The sequence below is a fragment of the Muntiacus reevesi genome, chromosome 4 (genome assembly GCF_963930625.1).
Source record: "Muntiacus reevesi chromosome 4, mMunRee1.1, whole genome shotgun sequence".
Lineage (NCBI taxonomy): Eukaryota > Metazoa > Chordata > Mammalia > Artiodactyla > Cervidae > Muntiacus > Muntiacus reevesi.
The window spans coordinates 55,097,682-55,114,066 of NC_089252.1; the positions used below are offsets into that span (position 1 = coordinate 55,097,682).

Genomic DNA, 16,385 nt, shown 5'->3' on the forward strand with positions numbered 1-16,385 from the left:
CACTTGGGACAGAGCTTGTGTGATGCTGAGCACTTTGAGTTCAAACCCGGACGGCACCATCTAACTGGCTGGGTGACCCTGGGCTGGTTACTGAACCTGCCTGAGCGTCCATCTCTGTGAATCAAGGTTAATAACCCTTGCACTAGTTTATGGGAAGCATGGAGATAACAGAGGTTCATTCCCACGGCCAGAAGGTCAAAGGCGATATTACTATTGCTATTACTACTGTTCACTGTGCACCAGGCCCTGAGCTCCATGTTCAGCACACATAAACTGTCTTAATCTTCACAGCAAGCCTACCTGCAGGAGCTGGAAGTGAAGGGCTTCGTGGGCTGGGGATCGAGGTGCTGGCAGGTATAAGAAAGGTGATGGCTGGTCTAGGCTCCCTGTGAAAAACGAACCGGCATCTTTTTATTTGGGTGTGGGTCAGGGAAGTGTGGGGCTTCTCCTGTGGCTCAGCTGGTAAAGAATCCGCCTGCAATGCAGGAGACCTGGGTTCGATCCCTGGGTTGGGAAGATTCCCTGGAGAAGGGAAAGGTTAGGCACTCCAGCATTCTGGCCTGGAGAATCCCATGACCTACATACTCCATGGGGTCACAAAGAGTTGGACAGGACTGAGGGAGTTTCACTTCACTTCAGGGGAGTAGCTTCCATGTGGGTTTACATGCTCTGTGCTAATGGATCCTGAGTATTCTCAGTGATGCTCCAACAACAAAAAGCTATCTTGTGAAAGGGTGACAGAGCCCCCCTCAACGTGACACTTCACATCATGATCCTTCCCAGGTTGAAACAACAGTCCGTAAGGAAACGGCCTTGTGGGAGTCATTTAAAACAGCCAGGGTACCTGCAGGAGACAGTAATAGTATTTCTGAGAATGTGAAGTGTGTGAAATACACCAGCTTCTTACTCCTCGGGTGTGGTCAGGAAAAGTGGTCCCTTTTGTAGCAGCCACGTTTCTAGATCTGAACGCTCACACCGTTCAGTACCAAGACATCTATCTAAAACGTCAGTAGGGACAGAAGGCCTCTACAGCGGATGGCCTCGCTGGGTCACAAAGTTTGCCAGTGTCTCTAGGCCTGGATGGCTTTATCCACTCCCCTAAGGGCCTGACAGAAAACTAAGACTAGAAAGAGAAAGGGGGGCTTTTCCTTTGTCTTTGCAACGGGGTGCGCGCGCGTGTGAGTGAAGGAAATAAAAGATAAATGGCCAGAAGCAACGTGGGCAGAGACGAACGAGGCAGCGGGGAAGAAAGGGCCCGGCAAAACGGGAGAGGAGGCGGCGCGGGGGCGGGCGGAGGCCTGCGGGTCCCGCGGCAGAGGGGAGTCCGGTGGGAGAAGCCATTAAGAAGCCCTGAAAACAGAAACGCTGAGCAGGATGCTTGGTCGTTTCGACAGGCTGGTCAGAAAACGCCCCAGCGCGAGCTCTGGGGGGCGGAAGGCCAGGAGCCGGGGCAGCGCCCTGGGGAGCGAAGGCTCGCCCCAGGCTCCTGACGCCTCCCCTGCCGGGCGGCTGCACCCACCGGCTGGAAGCAGGCGCCCGGAGTGCCCGGGGCGCCCACCGCCGCGAAGGAGGACAGGCCCGGAGAGGCCGCCGCTCTCTCCCTTCCGGCTGGGCCTGCGCGGGGAGCCGGGCCAGGCCCCGTTGCTGAGGGAACCGGCAGGCCCAGCCCCTTCCCCGCCGAGGGGGCCGGAGGGGCCCGCGGAGGACGGAACTGCCCTCGTCTCCCGGCTCCAGAGGCGGCCGGGAGCCCGGCCAGCGCGCGGTGGCCGCGCCCCACTGGCCCCCGGGGAGAGGCCGCACACGGCCTCGGCCTACGCGGTCACTTCGCCTGACCCCCCACCAGGCCTCTCCTCCACCACAGACCCCCCCAAAGCCAGGCCCCGGCCCTCACACGGGGTGAGCCGGGGCGCCCGCGAAGGCGCCCCTCTGACCCCAGAGCACCTGCAGCGCAGGGGAGGCGGCGGCCCCGGTGAGCCGCGCGCTTTGTCTGCTTCTGAGCCACGGTCTGTGCTCGTGGGTCCCGAGTTAGCGCCGCCTGCAGCCGAGACGCGCGGAGCACACGGGGCGTCTCCACGGCCGCGCGGCCCGCTCTGCCGCCCAGCGGGGCTGCAGCTCTGCCGGGAGCGGCCCTCACCCCGCGGGCCTTCCTCGGAGGCCGCGGCGGGGGGCGAGCCCCGACACTGCTCACGTCGGGCCTTCCTCGGAGGCTGCGGTGGGGAGCGAGCCCCGACTCTGCTCACGCCCGGGCCTTCCTCGGAGGCCGCGGCGGGGAACGAACCCCGACACTGCTCACGCCCGGGCCTTCCTCGTGGGCCGCGGCGGGGGGCGAGCCCCGACTCTGCTCACGCCCGGGCCTTCCTCGGAGGCTGCGGTGGGGAGCGAGCCCCGACACTGCTCACGCCCGGGCCTTCCTCGGAGGCCGCGGCGGGGGGCGAGCCCCGACTCTGCTCACGCCCGGGCCTTCCTCGTGGGCCGCGGCGGGGGGCGAGCCCCGACTCTGCTCACGTCGGGCCTTCCTCGGAGGCTGCGGTGGGGAGCGAGCCCCGACACTGCTCACGCCCGGGCCTTCCTCGGAGGCCGCGGCGGGGGGCGAGCCCCGACTCTGCTCACGCCCGGGCCTTCCTCGGAGGCCGCGGCGGGGAACGAACCCCGACACTGCTCACGCCCGGGCCTTCCTCGTGGGCCGCGGCGGGGGGCGAGCCCCGACTCTGCTCACGCCCGGGCCTTCCTCGGAGGCCGCGGCGGGAGGCGAGCCCCGACACTGCTCACGCCCGGGCCTTCCTCGGAGGCCGCGGCGGGAGGCGAGCCCCGACACTGCTCATGCCCGGGCCTTCCTCGTGGGCCGCGGCGGGGGGCGAGCCCCGACACTGCTCACGTCGGGCCTTCCTCGTGGGCCGCGGTGGGGAACGAGCCCCGACTCTGCTCACGCCCGGGCCTTCCTCGGAGGCCGCGGTGGGGAACGAGCCCCGACTCTGCTCACGCCCGGGCCTTCCTCGTGGGCCGCGGCGGGGGGCGAGCCCCGACTCTGCTCACGCCCGGGCCTTCCTCGGAGGCCGCGGCGGGAGGCGAGCCCCGACACTGCTCACGCCCGGGCCTTCCTCGGAGGCCGCGGCGGGAGGCGAGCCCCGACACTGCTCACGCCCGGGCCTTCCTCGTGGGCCGCGGCGGGGGGCGAGCCCCGACACTGCTCACGTCGGGCCTTCCTCGGAGGCTGCGGTGGGGAGCGAGCCCCGACACTGCTCACGCTCGGGCCTTCCTCGGAGGCCGCGGCGGGGGGCGAGCCCCGACTCTGCTCACGCCCGGGCCTTCCCCGGAGGCTGCGGTGGGGGGCGAGCCCCGACAGTGCTCACGAGGGGACAGGAGTCGCTGTCTGAAAACGCCCATCAGGCGCCGCACCCTATCCACCATCCCTTACAGGTTCACACCCAGCGAGCCCGGGCTGGGGCTCCGGGAAGGACGTGTGTTCGCGCTCAGGTGACTCTCAGGGTTCTCTGAGCCGGGTCGCAGCGGCGGCGGTGGAGCTGAGCCGCCGAAGCCCAGCAGGGCTGCGTGGTGTGTGCCCGCTGACCGGCCTACGGACGCCCGGGGCAAGACCATTCTCTTGGACTTGAGCAGTGTTCCTTCTGTCATATTCCTCTTTCTGCTTAAAAATTTTTGTTTTGAAAGTGATGCACATCCTATTTAAGAAATATATAGAGAAAGGAATAAAGAAAAACATTCCGTTGCTAAGTGGCATCCAACTCTTGCGACCTCATAGACTGTAGCCTGCCAGGCTCCTCTGTCCATGGGATTTCCCCAGGCAAGAATACTGAAAAAAAAAAAGAAAAAAAAAAAAAAAGAATACTGGAATGAGTTGTCATTTCCTTCAGATTACCTATAAACCCTCATCACCCAGAGTTATGCACTGTTAACATTTTGAGTTATTTTCCATTTATTTTCACATATTTACAAAAAAATCAGACCGCACATAGTTTTATGCCTTCTTTTTATTTGTTTGTAGCCTGAATAAAAATGGCAGGAGCTTCTTAGACACAGCTGGACAAAGTGTGAGTGGGCAATTTTTTTTTTTTAGCAGGCTGCTTGGCAATGACTGTCAAGAATATTTTTAAATGTTCGCCTCTCAGCCCACTATTCCATGTCTAGTCATCTCTCTTCAAAGGATGATCAGATGCATGCAAAAACTGTTTTAGAGACTTTCATTTTAGTGTTACTTAAAATAGCCAACATTATCAACCTCATCAATGTACAAAATTACAGGGATAGGTTAATAAATTGTGGCTATTCATGAGACGGAAAATTCTGTAATCATTAAAAATCACATTTTCAAAGAGTGTGTACTGGCTGTGACCATCCTCCTCTCCCACAGCCCCCCGACATTGGTTTCCCAGTCTTTCAGGGAGAGCCCGCCCCTGATTCTACTGCAACCCTTGGATGCTGCTGGGTCGTCATCTCCCCTTTCCTGATCGTTCGCAGTGTTTATTCTCAGTACCCAACATTTTGGCAGTTCATTCTTTTCATTGTTTCTTAATATATATGTTTGTGTGCATGCTAATTCACTTCAGTCGTGTCCGACTCTCTGCGACCCTGTGGACAGCAGCCCCCCAGGCTCCTCTGTCCATGGGATTCTCCAGGCAAGAATACAGGAGTGGGTTGCCATGCCCTTCTCCACATATATATATATGGGCTTCCCAGGTGGCGCTAGTGATAAAGAATCCACCTACCAATGCATGAGACATAAGAGACCTGGGTTCCATCCCTGAGATGGGAAGATCACCTGAGAAGGGAATGATAACCCACTCCAGTCTTCTTGCCTGAAATTCCATGGACAGAGGAGCCTGGCAGACTACAGTCCAAAGGATCACAAAGAGTCGGACACAGCTGAGTGACTAAGCACGTGTGCACACACACACACACACACGTGTGTGTGTGTGTGTGTATATATATATATATATATTTTTTTTTTTTTTTTTTTTTTTTTTTTTTTACTGTACTAGGTCTTCATTGCTGTGTGGTAATTTTTAGAGCTTCAAGCCCAGTAGGCAGCACCTCAAGTAACCCTGAGAGAAGGGCAGGTAGTCTGAACATCAAAAGGTTATTGTTAATTAAGGAAAATCAGATATCTCAAGTTAAGGAATGTATTGCTTTTCTATATGTGAGAAGATGCAAGAGGCTGGGCTTGCTGAAATCCTTCCTTTCATCTGTATCTCAGCTATCTGGGGCCAGTATCCTGGCGATTTGATTTTTCACATCCTTAGTTCCTTACTCACCGTAGGGAGTGGTGGCGGCTCATGGCAGCAACCGCCTGGTAGCAGACATTGTCCTTCGTGGGCTCAGAAACACATGTGCAGGCCCGCAATCCCTGATGTCTGTGGCGTCCCTGTTTATGGTATGGTGGGAAATACTCCACTTCACATGGGCACTAATGGACTCCGATGTCTGCTGGGTTCTTAGGAGAAAAGAAGCAGAAATCGCCAGTCCCCTTACATTTCAGGCCTGGAACAAACTGAAAAATTTGCTCAGTCACGTCCGACTCTTTGCGACCCCATGGACTATACAGTCCATGGAATTCTCTAGGCCAGAAGACTGGAGAGAGTAGCCTTTCCCTTCTCCAGGGGATCTTCCCAACCCAGGAATCGAACCAGGGTCTCCCTCATTGCAGGCGGATTTTTGACCAACTGGCAGAGCATAATTTCCACCGTCTTCTATTTGTCAAAGCAGTGACAGGCCAGCCCAGATTCAAGGAGGCAAAGAACTAGACTCCACTCCTCCAAGAGGAAGTGGCCTAGGTGTTGAAGGAAGGAAAGAACAGGTGGGAACCACCTTCTGAGACAAGTTACCAGCAAAAGGTATTTGCAATCCATTGTCTTATCCAATAGGGCTTCCCAGTTGGCGCTAGTGGTAAAGAACCCACCTGCCAATGCAGGAGATGTAAGAGGTGTGGGTTCGATCCCTGGGTTGGGAAGATTCCCTGGAGGGCATGGTAAACCACTCCAGTATTCTTGCCTGGGGAGTCAGCAAAGGAAACATGTGTGTATGCCTGCTCAGCTGTGTCTGACTCTTTGCGACCCCATGGACTGTAGCCCACCAGGCTCCTCTGTCCATGGCATTCTCCAGGCAAGAATACTGGAGTGGGTAACCATTTCCTATTCCAGGGGATCTTCCTGACCTAGGGATCGACCCCTGTCTCCTGCATGTCCTGACTGGCAGGTGGAAGAGACGCTCAAGTAATATATAACATTTCCTGAACTCTTAAGGCCTGTGACATTCCTCTGTCACAGGATCGCTTTGATTGCAGTCTTGAATTGTGAATTGACTTCTCCCCTGTGCTCTGATGAGCAATGGTATTCCCCAGGAAGCTCTTTGAAGGCAAGGCTCCTACTAGCTACAAGAAACACTTTTGTATCCCCCTCACACACAGGTATTTATACATAATACACCCCACAAATGTGGGGTTCAGTTCAGTCAACTCTTTGCGACCCCATGGACTGCAGCATGCCAGACTTCCCTGTCCATCACCAGCTCCCAGAGCTTACTCAAACTCATGTCCATCGAGTCAATGATGTCATCCAACCACCTCATCCTCTGTCGTCCCCTTGTCCTCCTGCCTTCAAATGTGGGGTGCTTGATTTATTTTCTTTCCTCTGACAGCCCTACCCCTGGGAAGGGAGCATAAAGAACTGCTTTCACTGAATTCTTGTACCCCCCCGAGGGCACGCTGGGCTCCAAGGAAAGCTTGAAACAGCCCCTTTGTTTCCGAGGTGGGGGTGGCGGGGGAAGCAGAGCCTTCCAGAGAGGGAAGTGCCCTGAAGAGGCTGCGGCCGGCAGGGCGTGAGGAGGAAATTCCATTCTAGACCCTCATTTCCGAAACTTCTCTGTGATTAGCTGGGCTTTGTGCCGGCCGGGCCAGAGGCAGAGAGAGGCCAGGCCCTAGGTCATAAAAGCACCAGGAAAATACAAACGCAGGCCCCTTTATGCCCCGGACAGGAGGTTAAAGGATTTGCTATGTTGTCTGTTTATCTCTCAGACTGAAGTCATTTATCCAATCACTTTTTTAAAGAAGTTTTACTAGCGATTGTATTTTAAGTTCATTTCTTCTCAAAAATGGCCCTCTACACACATTTTTTTTTCCTTTGGTTCCAAGGACTCAAGCCCCTTCTCTGAGGAAGGGAGGGCAGTCCTGGGGTCACAGGTCAGAGGTCAGGGGCCCGCTGATTGTTCCCAAATGCACTTCCTTGTAGCCATAGATTTGAACTTTGCATTGTTGCCGGGGCCCCTGGGTGGGGGCGGGGGTGTGGGGCTCCCCGGGAGGAGAGAGCCTCGGGGAGGGGCCGTTTCTCCAGTTCAAAGGCAGCCACTCAGGCAACTCTTCACTTGGCTCATGGTTTCAGTCTTTGAGTCAGTCTTGAACCCCGTCCCTGAGGGGCTCCCCTGGGTGGGAGGTAGGGGGTGGGGCGGAGATGGACGCTCCTTTGGCTTGGCGCTGCCAGCCTTGAGGACTGGCAGTGGCCTCGGAGCCGGAAAGCCCTCAGGATTAGCAGCAGAGGCTGACAGTTCCCTGGGTTGCTTCCTGGAACCCCCGGGTGTCTGCCCACAACTGGTAAAGTACGCTGCTTGCCCAGAACCAGCCCAGGGCTCCTCCTCACCCAGCCCAGGCAGGACTCTGTGGAGTGTGGCTGAGGCAGGACACTGGGGTTTTGAGACGAGCCCCAGACTCTGGCCTTACCCAGTTTGCTTAATAGTGCACGTCGAAAAGGATGTGAACGGTCCCAGACCATCCCCTCAAACAAGCATCTCCACCGATACCTAAAAACTTACCATAAATATGAGGTGCGTTTACATTTATTGACTTCAAGGGTATGTTAACACATATGGTTAAATGCAAAAAGCAAGCTACAGAGTAATATAGTATACGGCCCCATCTGTGAGATGCACACACACAAAATGTGGGAGAATTCACATATCGAAATGTTGGTAGTAGTATCCCTGACTGGTAGGATTTTCAATGATTTTTTTCCTTCTATTTTTCTGCATCTAAAATTTACACTGTACATGTTCCTTAGGTGGTTTTTTCCAAAGGGAAAGATCTAGCACTTGTGAATCATTTCTTTAGTTCAAAGTTTTTCAAAGTGTGATCTCAAAAAACCAACATCAGATTCAGAAAGCTTGCTGAAAAGGAAGATCCCTGGGTATAGCTCAGAGCTAGTAGGTCAGAATCTGGGGGTGGGGGGTGACCTGAAAAACAAAATTTTAAACACCCGCTCCAGGCACTTCTAAGGTCATCGAAGCCACCTGTGTGGATGTTTGCTCTCTTTGAAGTTTCTGGCCACTGTGAGCCCTCTCAGGTGGGACCACTCAGCCCCTTGGCCCTGGTGGGCCCTTCCCCCTCCCTCCCTCCCTCCCTCCCTCCTTTCTCTAGGAACCAGAAACAGCCCATCAACCCCATCAGCAGCCCTGGCCCCGCCCCTTCCCTTGACAAACAGCCCCAGTCAGAGCTTCCTGCCATTTTCAGACCCTCTCCCTGCCCCTTGCTCTTGTTCAGCTGATCGGTCATGTCCATCTCTCCGCGGCCCCACGGACTTCCTTGCTCTAGTCTTCCCTTTTTCACTAGCTTGTTTCTGGCTAGAAGAACTGACAGCTCAGGGTGATTTGCATAATTGTGTATGTCAAGGAACACCAAAGCTGTAAACCAACTTAAGCTATGCCAGTGGACATCAGGAGAGTAGAAGAATCACACAGACATGTGATCCTACGTTATTTAACCTCTCCAAGCCTCAATTTCCCTAGCTGTAAAATGGGGATAGTCAGACCTGCCTCTTAGAGTTGTTACAAGATTTAAAACTAAGATCATGCAAATATGCAAAGCATCTGGGGCATGGGAGGTTTCCAATGAAGGCAGTTATTACATTTGAAACAAAAGACTCATGAAGAGTCTGAAACGGCAATTCTCAAACTCCTCAGGGAGTTTAGTAATAATGCACCTTATTAAGTCTTCCCCTCAGGTATTCCAAATTAGTCCCACCAAAGGGAGGCCCCGGGGAACTGATATTAATAATAACAGGTATCCCAGGTGTTCTGATCACACTTTGCAGGTGATCCCTGACTACACTTCAGAAACACAGTCTAAGAGTTTCACCAGTAAAATAGATTTTAAATAACTACAGCTACTGAATTCCCCTACTTAGGCAGTTCACACTTAAGCAGTCAATCATCCATTCTCCCTGGAGGAGGACATGGCCACCCACTCCAGTCTTCTTGCCTGGAGAACCGCATGCACAGAGGAGCCTGGAGGCCTACAGTCCATGGGGTCGCAAAGTCGGACACGACTGAGCCACTAAGCACAGCTCAGCATCCATTCTGCGCGTTGCAGGCGGGCGACGGTCTATCCGACCTAAGCGGGGCTCCGTCGGCGTGGTTCCGGTTCCTCCCTGGGCCCTGGGTCCTGGGTCCAGGCCTGCTCCATACGTCTCCCATCTTTCTCAGACCAGCTGCTACTCAAGCCTGTACTTCTTAAGTCACATCTGCCAACATTTCACTTGCCAGGCCAGCACGCAGCCATGCCCAGCGTTGGTGGGGAGAGGGGCAAATATATTCTGCCTCAGAAGCACCAGTGAAAAATAAACACGTTTCTCTAAACCAGATCTAGCCAGCAGCCTCTTTTTGTACTGTCCACAAGCTAAAAATGGCTTTCACAGTTTTTAGGAGCTGTAAAGAAAAACAAAGTAAATAGGAACAGAAAACACATGCGGTCCACAAAGCTTAAAATATTTACTACCTGACTCTTTTAAGGAAAAAGTTTCTTGATCTCTGTTGTAAGCCATCAAAATGTCAAGTCTTTTTTTTTCTCCCCTTGTTGTTGTTATAGAGCATAACTGCACACACACAAGTGAGCAATTTCATATTTTTGTTTCTGTTTGTTTTTAAAGTGAAGAGGGATTTGAAGATGTTTCTAAGCCACGGAGCAGGAAGGAGCAGGAACCATAAGGGAGGAAGAAGGAAACCACTGAGAAAAACAAGAGAGGAAAGTTAATTAAGGGAGAGTGACCTTGGAGGAGGAGGGCCAGGCTTTTCTCTAAGGATCTGGTCCAGAGCAGAAGAGGGTGGGGTGAGGGGATGGGGGCAGATGTCATGTGGTTGTCAAGGAGAAAGGGAGGACGAGAGAGGATTGTCCAGGGCCCACAGTATCCAGCTACTGGGTGTCGGGAACGGGCAAAAGAGAATCCTGGCGTCCTTGTAGCGGAGTGCTGGGGGCGTTTCTCCAAGATTGTCTGACTCCATTCACTGGATGGGTTTTGATGGCCTAAGCCGTTTAACAGCTCTGTAGGGATAGAAGTTAAGTTGCAGAAAACTGACAACACATTTTTTTTTCTATTCATGACAATACAAAGGAATTATGTCCCAAGGAGAATAAAAATCCCTGTAAGTCAAATTTTCATTTGAGCTAGTTCGAACATCTTACTGGTCTGCACATTAACCAAGGAGTTAAATAAAATTTGACCTTTGTTTATTTCATAGTTGCATGAAAGATAATTTTGCCATTGAAAGAAAAGCTCTTTTACCAATATCTAAGGAATCTCATTTGATAGTCACTATAGCCCTGTGGAGCCTTTACTGCTGTGATTGTCACATTTTGAGGATGACCTCTTTGAGAAACCAGGAGCTTAAGATAAGGCGTTCCCTGGTGGTCTAGTGGTTAAGATTTGGCACTTTCACTGTGGAGGCCTGGGTTAAATCCCTGGTCAGGGAGTGGCAGGCCAAGAAATGAACAAACAAAAAAAATGTGGCAGCCTGGATGGGAGGGGAGCTTGGGGGAGAATGGATACATGTTTGTTTATGTGTGGCTGAGTCCCTTCCGGTCCACAGAATGGATACACGTTTATGTGTGGCCGAGTCCCTTCCCATCCACAGAATGGAAACGTGTTTCTGTGTGGCCGAATCCCTTCCGTCCACCTGAAACTATGCCAGCATTGTTACTCAGCTCTACCCCAATTCAAAATAAAATTAAAAAAAAAAAAGCTTCAGATCACACAAACAGAGAGTGACAGAGTCAAGGCTGGAACTTGGGGAGTCTTCTGACTCCAAATCTCCTATTCTTTCTACTGTTAAGTTTTTTTTTTAATGACAGCTTATCACACTATTTGCTCATCATTGTTGAGCAGAGGAACCGTGATTAGAGAGCAAACGGACCTGACGTTCCTACGTACATGTTAGCTCATGTGCAAATGTTGGGAAAGGAGACAAGCGTGTGACTGCGTGCTCTGCCTAAGGTGGCTAGCAGTTGAAATCAACAAGACTGCAGAGGAATACCAGCGCCAACGGGAAACTGGGATCTGATTTTTTTCTTTCCTAATGTATCATCCACCAAAAATTCCCCAAAGCTGAAAGTCTCAGAAGTACTTTCCAAAGTCTTATTGTTCTGCTTCTACGGCAAGTAAACCCTCCCCCCAGGGATATTGGCATTTCCGGTGGTTTCAGTCTAAAATGTTCTGGATTTTTCCCAGTGTGATCTCTCTTTTCTCAAGAGATGCTCCACATGGGATGAATACCTATAGTGGATGAGCTCGCTAGAAAGCAAGCCCTTTACACGTCACCTCCACAACACCCTGTAATCTCTAGTCAATCAGGCAGGAAATATGTATTACGGGAGTAAGATAATGTTATAGATACAAATACGAAAATAAGCAAAACAAAACAGAAACTTGACCTCCGGCAGTTGAGTCCAGTGGAGAGCCTTTCAGGCAAGCAGACAATGACAGTAACACACGCCACTCAGGTTTGGTGGGAGCCTGGAGAAACCCTTTCCCGTGTGTTTGAGAGCATCACAGCAAGTGTAACAGAGCTAGAGTCTGCTTTGAGACGTGAAGAAGGCTGGCTAGGACTTCCCTGGCGGTCCAGTGGTTAAGAATCTGCCTGCCAATGCAGGGGACATAGGTTTGTTCCCTGGTCCAAGGAGATCCCACATGTCTCAAAGCAGCTAAGCCCATGTGCCACAAGTATCGAGCCTGTGTTCCAGAACCTGGGAACCACAATCAACCGAGTCCTTGAGCCACACGGCCTAAAGCCCACATGCCCGAGAGCCCGAGCTCCACGACAACAGAAGCCACCGCAGCGAGAAGCAAGCCTGGGAACCGCATCGTGAGAGCAGTCCCTGCTCACAGCTCGAGCAGAGCCCCCACGGCAGTGAAGACCCAGCACAGCCCCAAATAAATAAGGAAGTAAATAAGAAACACTTTCCCCATTAAAAAAGAAGTTTGCCTAGGACAGAGGAGAAGGTGTCCAGAAGCTTCTAGATGGAGAGAATGTTTTCTCAAAGGATAAGAAAGGGCACAAGGTGAAAACAGCTCAGAGTGGTGCAGCTCTCAGTGTGGAGGGAAGAATTCCAAACATGAAACCAGACAAGTGGTCGGGAACAAGTCGTGGCAGGCCACGATGCGGAAACTTCCCTGCAGGAAACGAACGAGCAAACCGTTGCAGCGAGGCTGAGCACACGCCCTGCAGGTGGTACTCAGCGGCTGCCACCACAGGAAGGCAGGGGTGCCTTCTAGAAGCTCATCATGCCCTAATGAGTGGTCGGCACCAGGTCCATCCTCTATTTCCCTCCTGGGCCCAAACCCCAGGATAGGCTCCATGGTACTTGTCTTAGTGTGTTCAGGATGCCATAGAAAATACCACCGACTGGGCGGCTTATAACCAACAGACACTGGGCATTTCCTGGTGGTCCAGGGGTTGGGACTCTGTGTTTTCAATGCCCGGGTCCCAGGTTTAATCTCTGGTTGAGAAACTAAGGTCCATGTCCTGCAAGCTGTGCAGTGTGACTGAGACAACATGAACAAAAACAAAACAAAACAAAAAAACCCTGCACACATTTATTTCTCAAAGTTCTGGAGGCTGGAAAGTCCAAACTCAAGGCCCCAAAAGACACAGTGTCTGGTGACGGCCCACACCCTTATAGACATTCATCTTACCCTTGTGTCCTCACGTGGCAGAAAGCATAAAGGAAGCTATTTTGGGTCTCTTTAGAAAGGCACCAGTCCCACTTTCGAGGGCTCCACCTTTGTAATCTAATCACCCCTCAAGCCCCACCTCCTGCAACCATCACCTTGGGGGTTAGGATTTCAACAGATGAGTTTGAGGGGGACACAAACCTTCAACCCATAGCAATTCTGAAGACAGATACTTAAGGCTTCCAAGGGGGCGCAGTGGTAAAGAATCCACCTGCCAATGCACAGGACACAAGAAAACACACGTTTCATCCCTGGGTTGGGAAGATCCCCTGGAGGAGGGCACAGCAACCCACTCCAGTATTCTCGTCTGGAGAATCCCATGGACAGAAGAACCTGGCGGGCTACAGTCCATAGGATCTCAAAGAGTTGGACACGACTGAGCATGCACCCATAGAGAACTACATTCAGTGTCTGGTAGTAACTTATAATGGAAAAGAACTGAAAAACTATATATAAACTCAAGACAGATACTTAAGTGAATGGAAGCTAAGAGATGGATCTGGGCAGTTGTAGGTCTTTTCTGTCACTGGAGTCTCCAGCTCTTCACCTTTTAGTGAATGTTCAATGTTCAATGAATCTGAAGGAGACACGCACCTATGGGCAAAGCAAGCTGCTGATATGGCAAAAGCCAGTGGGTGTCTTCCCAATCATCTGTCAAGGCCTTTGGAGATGCTAATGGGCAGGATGCAAATGACACCCTCGAAGAGCATTTCTTCTGGGGACCTCACAGGCCACAGTTAATAAGCATTAGTTCCCCTCCCCTCCCCATCAGCCACCGCCCACCCCGCCTGACCCCCGCCTCCCACCCTTCTGAGAGCAGAGGAGCTGCAGGAGGTGTGTCTTCCTCACTAACACTCTCATCCGAGGGGGTCCTGGGGAAAAGTCTGCAGAGAGAAAAAGAGAAGGAATGAATCTGTCCCCAAGAGAGGCCCTGCCTCGGCTGGCTGACAGCTTAATCTCCCCTGGGTTCCTGAACGTTCCTTTTATTTTCCTGTGTCGCCTTTTTATAAAGTCACCAATTTATAAAATTGTTGAAAGGAAACAGAATTTTGGGTAATTGGGCAGTAGCAGCATCTTTTACAGCAAAATAGACGGTCATGAATAGCATCTGTGATAAACGCAATAAGTGACAGTCCATTAATTTTTAGCAAAAGCGGCCTTTTGGTCTCTATATCCTTCCCTTAACTAAATTTTCACTGCCTTTTTAAACTTTTTATGTTGTATTGGGGTGTAACCGATGAGCAGACAACGTTGTGATGGTTTCAGGTGAGCAGCAAGGAGACTCAGCCGTACATACGCGTGGATCCATTCTCCCCCAAACCCCCTCCCAAGCAGGCTGCCCCACAACAGTGAGCAGAGTCCCATGTGCTCTGCAGTAGGTCCTCCTTGATTGTCTTCCCACTGACTCTGACAGCAAAAAGAGAGGGGAAATCGCTCTCTTGTGCATCCCCATCCCTCTACAGAGCATCCTTGGGTGCCAGGACCGCCTAAATGTTGAGGTTGAACTCTGTTATAACTGGAGCCACCCACCGCATCCCTGATCTCAGGCCTTCCCATCTCAGCCCAGAGTCCTCTTTTCCCAGAACATCTCAGCAGTGACCTCTCAGAGGCGTTCCCGTGCCCCGCTTTAATCCCGCGTTTCTCCTTTAATTCAATTTTTGGCCGCGCTGGGTCTCTTGCTCCACTGGGCCCTCACGGCTGCGCGTGGGCTTTCTCTCGCTGTGGTTCCATTGCAGCGGCTTCTCCTGTCCAGAACGCAAGCTCTAGAGCACGTGGGCTTCCGTCGTTGCTGCTCCTTGGCTCTCGAGCCTCGGCTCTGGAGTCGTGGTGCCCCCTGCCCCACCCCTGCCCCCCGCATGTGGGATTTTCCCTACTAGGGATGGAACCCACATCCCCTGCATTGGCAGGCAGATTCTTAACCACTGGACCACCAGAAAAGCCCAGCTCGCGTTTCTGTGCACCAGCCTGCCTGTGCTGTCCCCACGAGATGAGACACTTTGAAGGCAGCAGATGTGTCCCTGTAGGACCCAGCCCCGTGTCTGACCCTCACAAGGTTGTATTGGTTCCCAATGCTGCGTAACAAACGCCATATACTTAGGCGCTCAGAGCAGCACCTACTCATTCACTCGCAGTTCTGCAGGTTAGGCTCAACTGAGTCCTCTGCTCTGGGTATCACAAGACTGAAAACAAAATGTCAGCTGGGATGGGCTCTGGGGAGGGAGTCACTTGTAAGTTCACTCAGATTGTTGGCCAAACTCTCCTCCTGCGGCCAGAAGACTCCAGGGCATGTTCCCTTGCCGGCTGTCTGCTGAGGCTGCGTTTTCGGTCCTTGCGTGGCATCTCTCCACCTTCGACCTAGCAAAGGGGCATCAAAAAAAGTGCATCAAAAGTGCATTCTCACACTGTCAGTCCCTCTGACCTCTCGTTTTGCCCTCAGCCCGCTGAAGCTCTCTGCTGTCAAGGGGTTCGTGTGATTCAATTAGGCCCCCCCACATAATACGCCTGTTGATTAACCCTCAGTCAAGTGATTAGTAACCTTAATGACATCTGCTGACTCCCTTTCTGTCATGTGATGTGACACAGGCCGGGCATGGTATTGCATCACGTTCCCAGACCCTGGCATCAAGACGGGACATCTCGGTGGGTGGGGGGGATGGGACGGGGAGGGGTGGGGGGAAGTGGCACAAGATCCCTCCTGCCGCACGGGCCCAGCATGCATGCAAGAGCAGGAACCGTTGGGGGCAGTGGGATCTCACCCCATGCAATTTCCACCCCCATCCTAAGCATGACAACCTCTGGCCTGGCCTCTCCCAATATGGGCAGCTCACACACGTGGTGGGGGAACTGAACGCCCCCAGCACCCGCAGCTGATCTCTTCTAACAAGTCCTGGGCTTGTATAACTGACAGGTTCATGGCCGCACTCAGAGACTTGGCTCTCCTAAACTGAGACTAAAGATGGTTCATGACCTTTCAGTGTTGCAAATATGCCCATTTCTCCTCCCCTAAACGCATCCCCTAGAGCTCAGAGCTGCGCTTGATTGGGGTCCCTGCTCGGCAGTGAAACTTTTCCGTTCACTTCTCAACCCTTGGTCTCTCAGTCTTTCCTTTTTGTAACCAGCGATCCCCATGCTCCCTGGTCTGATCTGATCTCCCTTATGTTCTCTGATGTGTGCCTGAGGCTCCGTGCTGCCCTGCTCCTTTCTTCTGCGGCTCGTGAAAGTCTTTTTTCTCCTCCGCCTTCAGGTGTGAGCGTCTCGCGCTCTCCACCCAACATGCTGTTTTCTGTTTCTCCCCGTCACACCTACCGCAGCGTGTGCGAGCTCAGTTGTGTCCATCTCTTTGCGACCCCATTAACTGTAGCCCGCCAGGCTCCTCTGTCCGTG

The 16,385-nt window shown here is 52.8% G+C and overlaps 1 protein-coding gene across 1 annotated transcript in view; it reads left to right on the forward strand.

Moving 5' to 3' along the window:
• The first annotated feature begins 1,374 nt into the window (after window positions 1-1,374).
• The window catches only part of LOC136167404 (collagen alpha-1(I) chain-like), a 55,863-nt gene continuing 40,852 nt past the window's right edge, over window positions 1,375-16,385 (forward strand). The window contains exons 1-3 of the mRNA XM_065934994.1: window positions 1,375-1,969; window positions 2,026-3,322; window positions 3,418-3,474. Coding sequence (XP_065791066.1) covers window positions 1,375-1,969; window positions 2,026-3,322; window positions 3,418-3,474 — 1,949 coding nt within the window. The remainder of the gene's footprint in view (window positions 1,970-2,025; window positions 3,323-3,417; window positions 3,475-16,385) is intronic.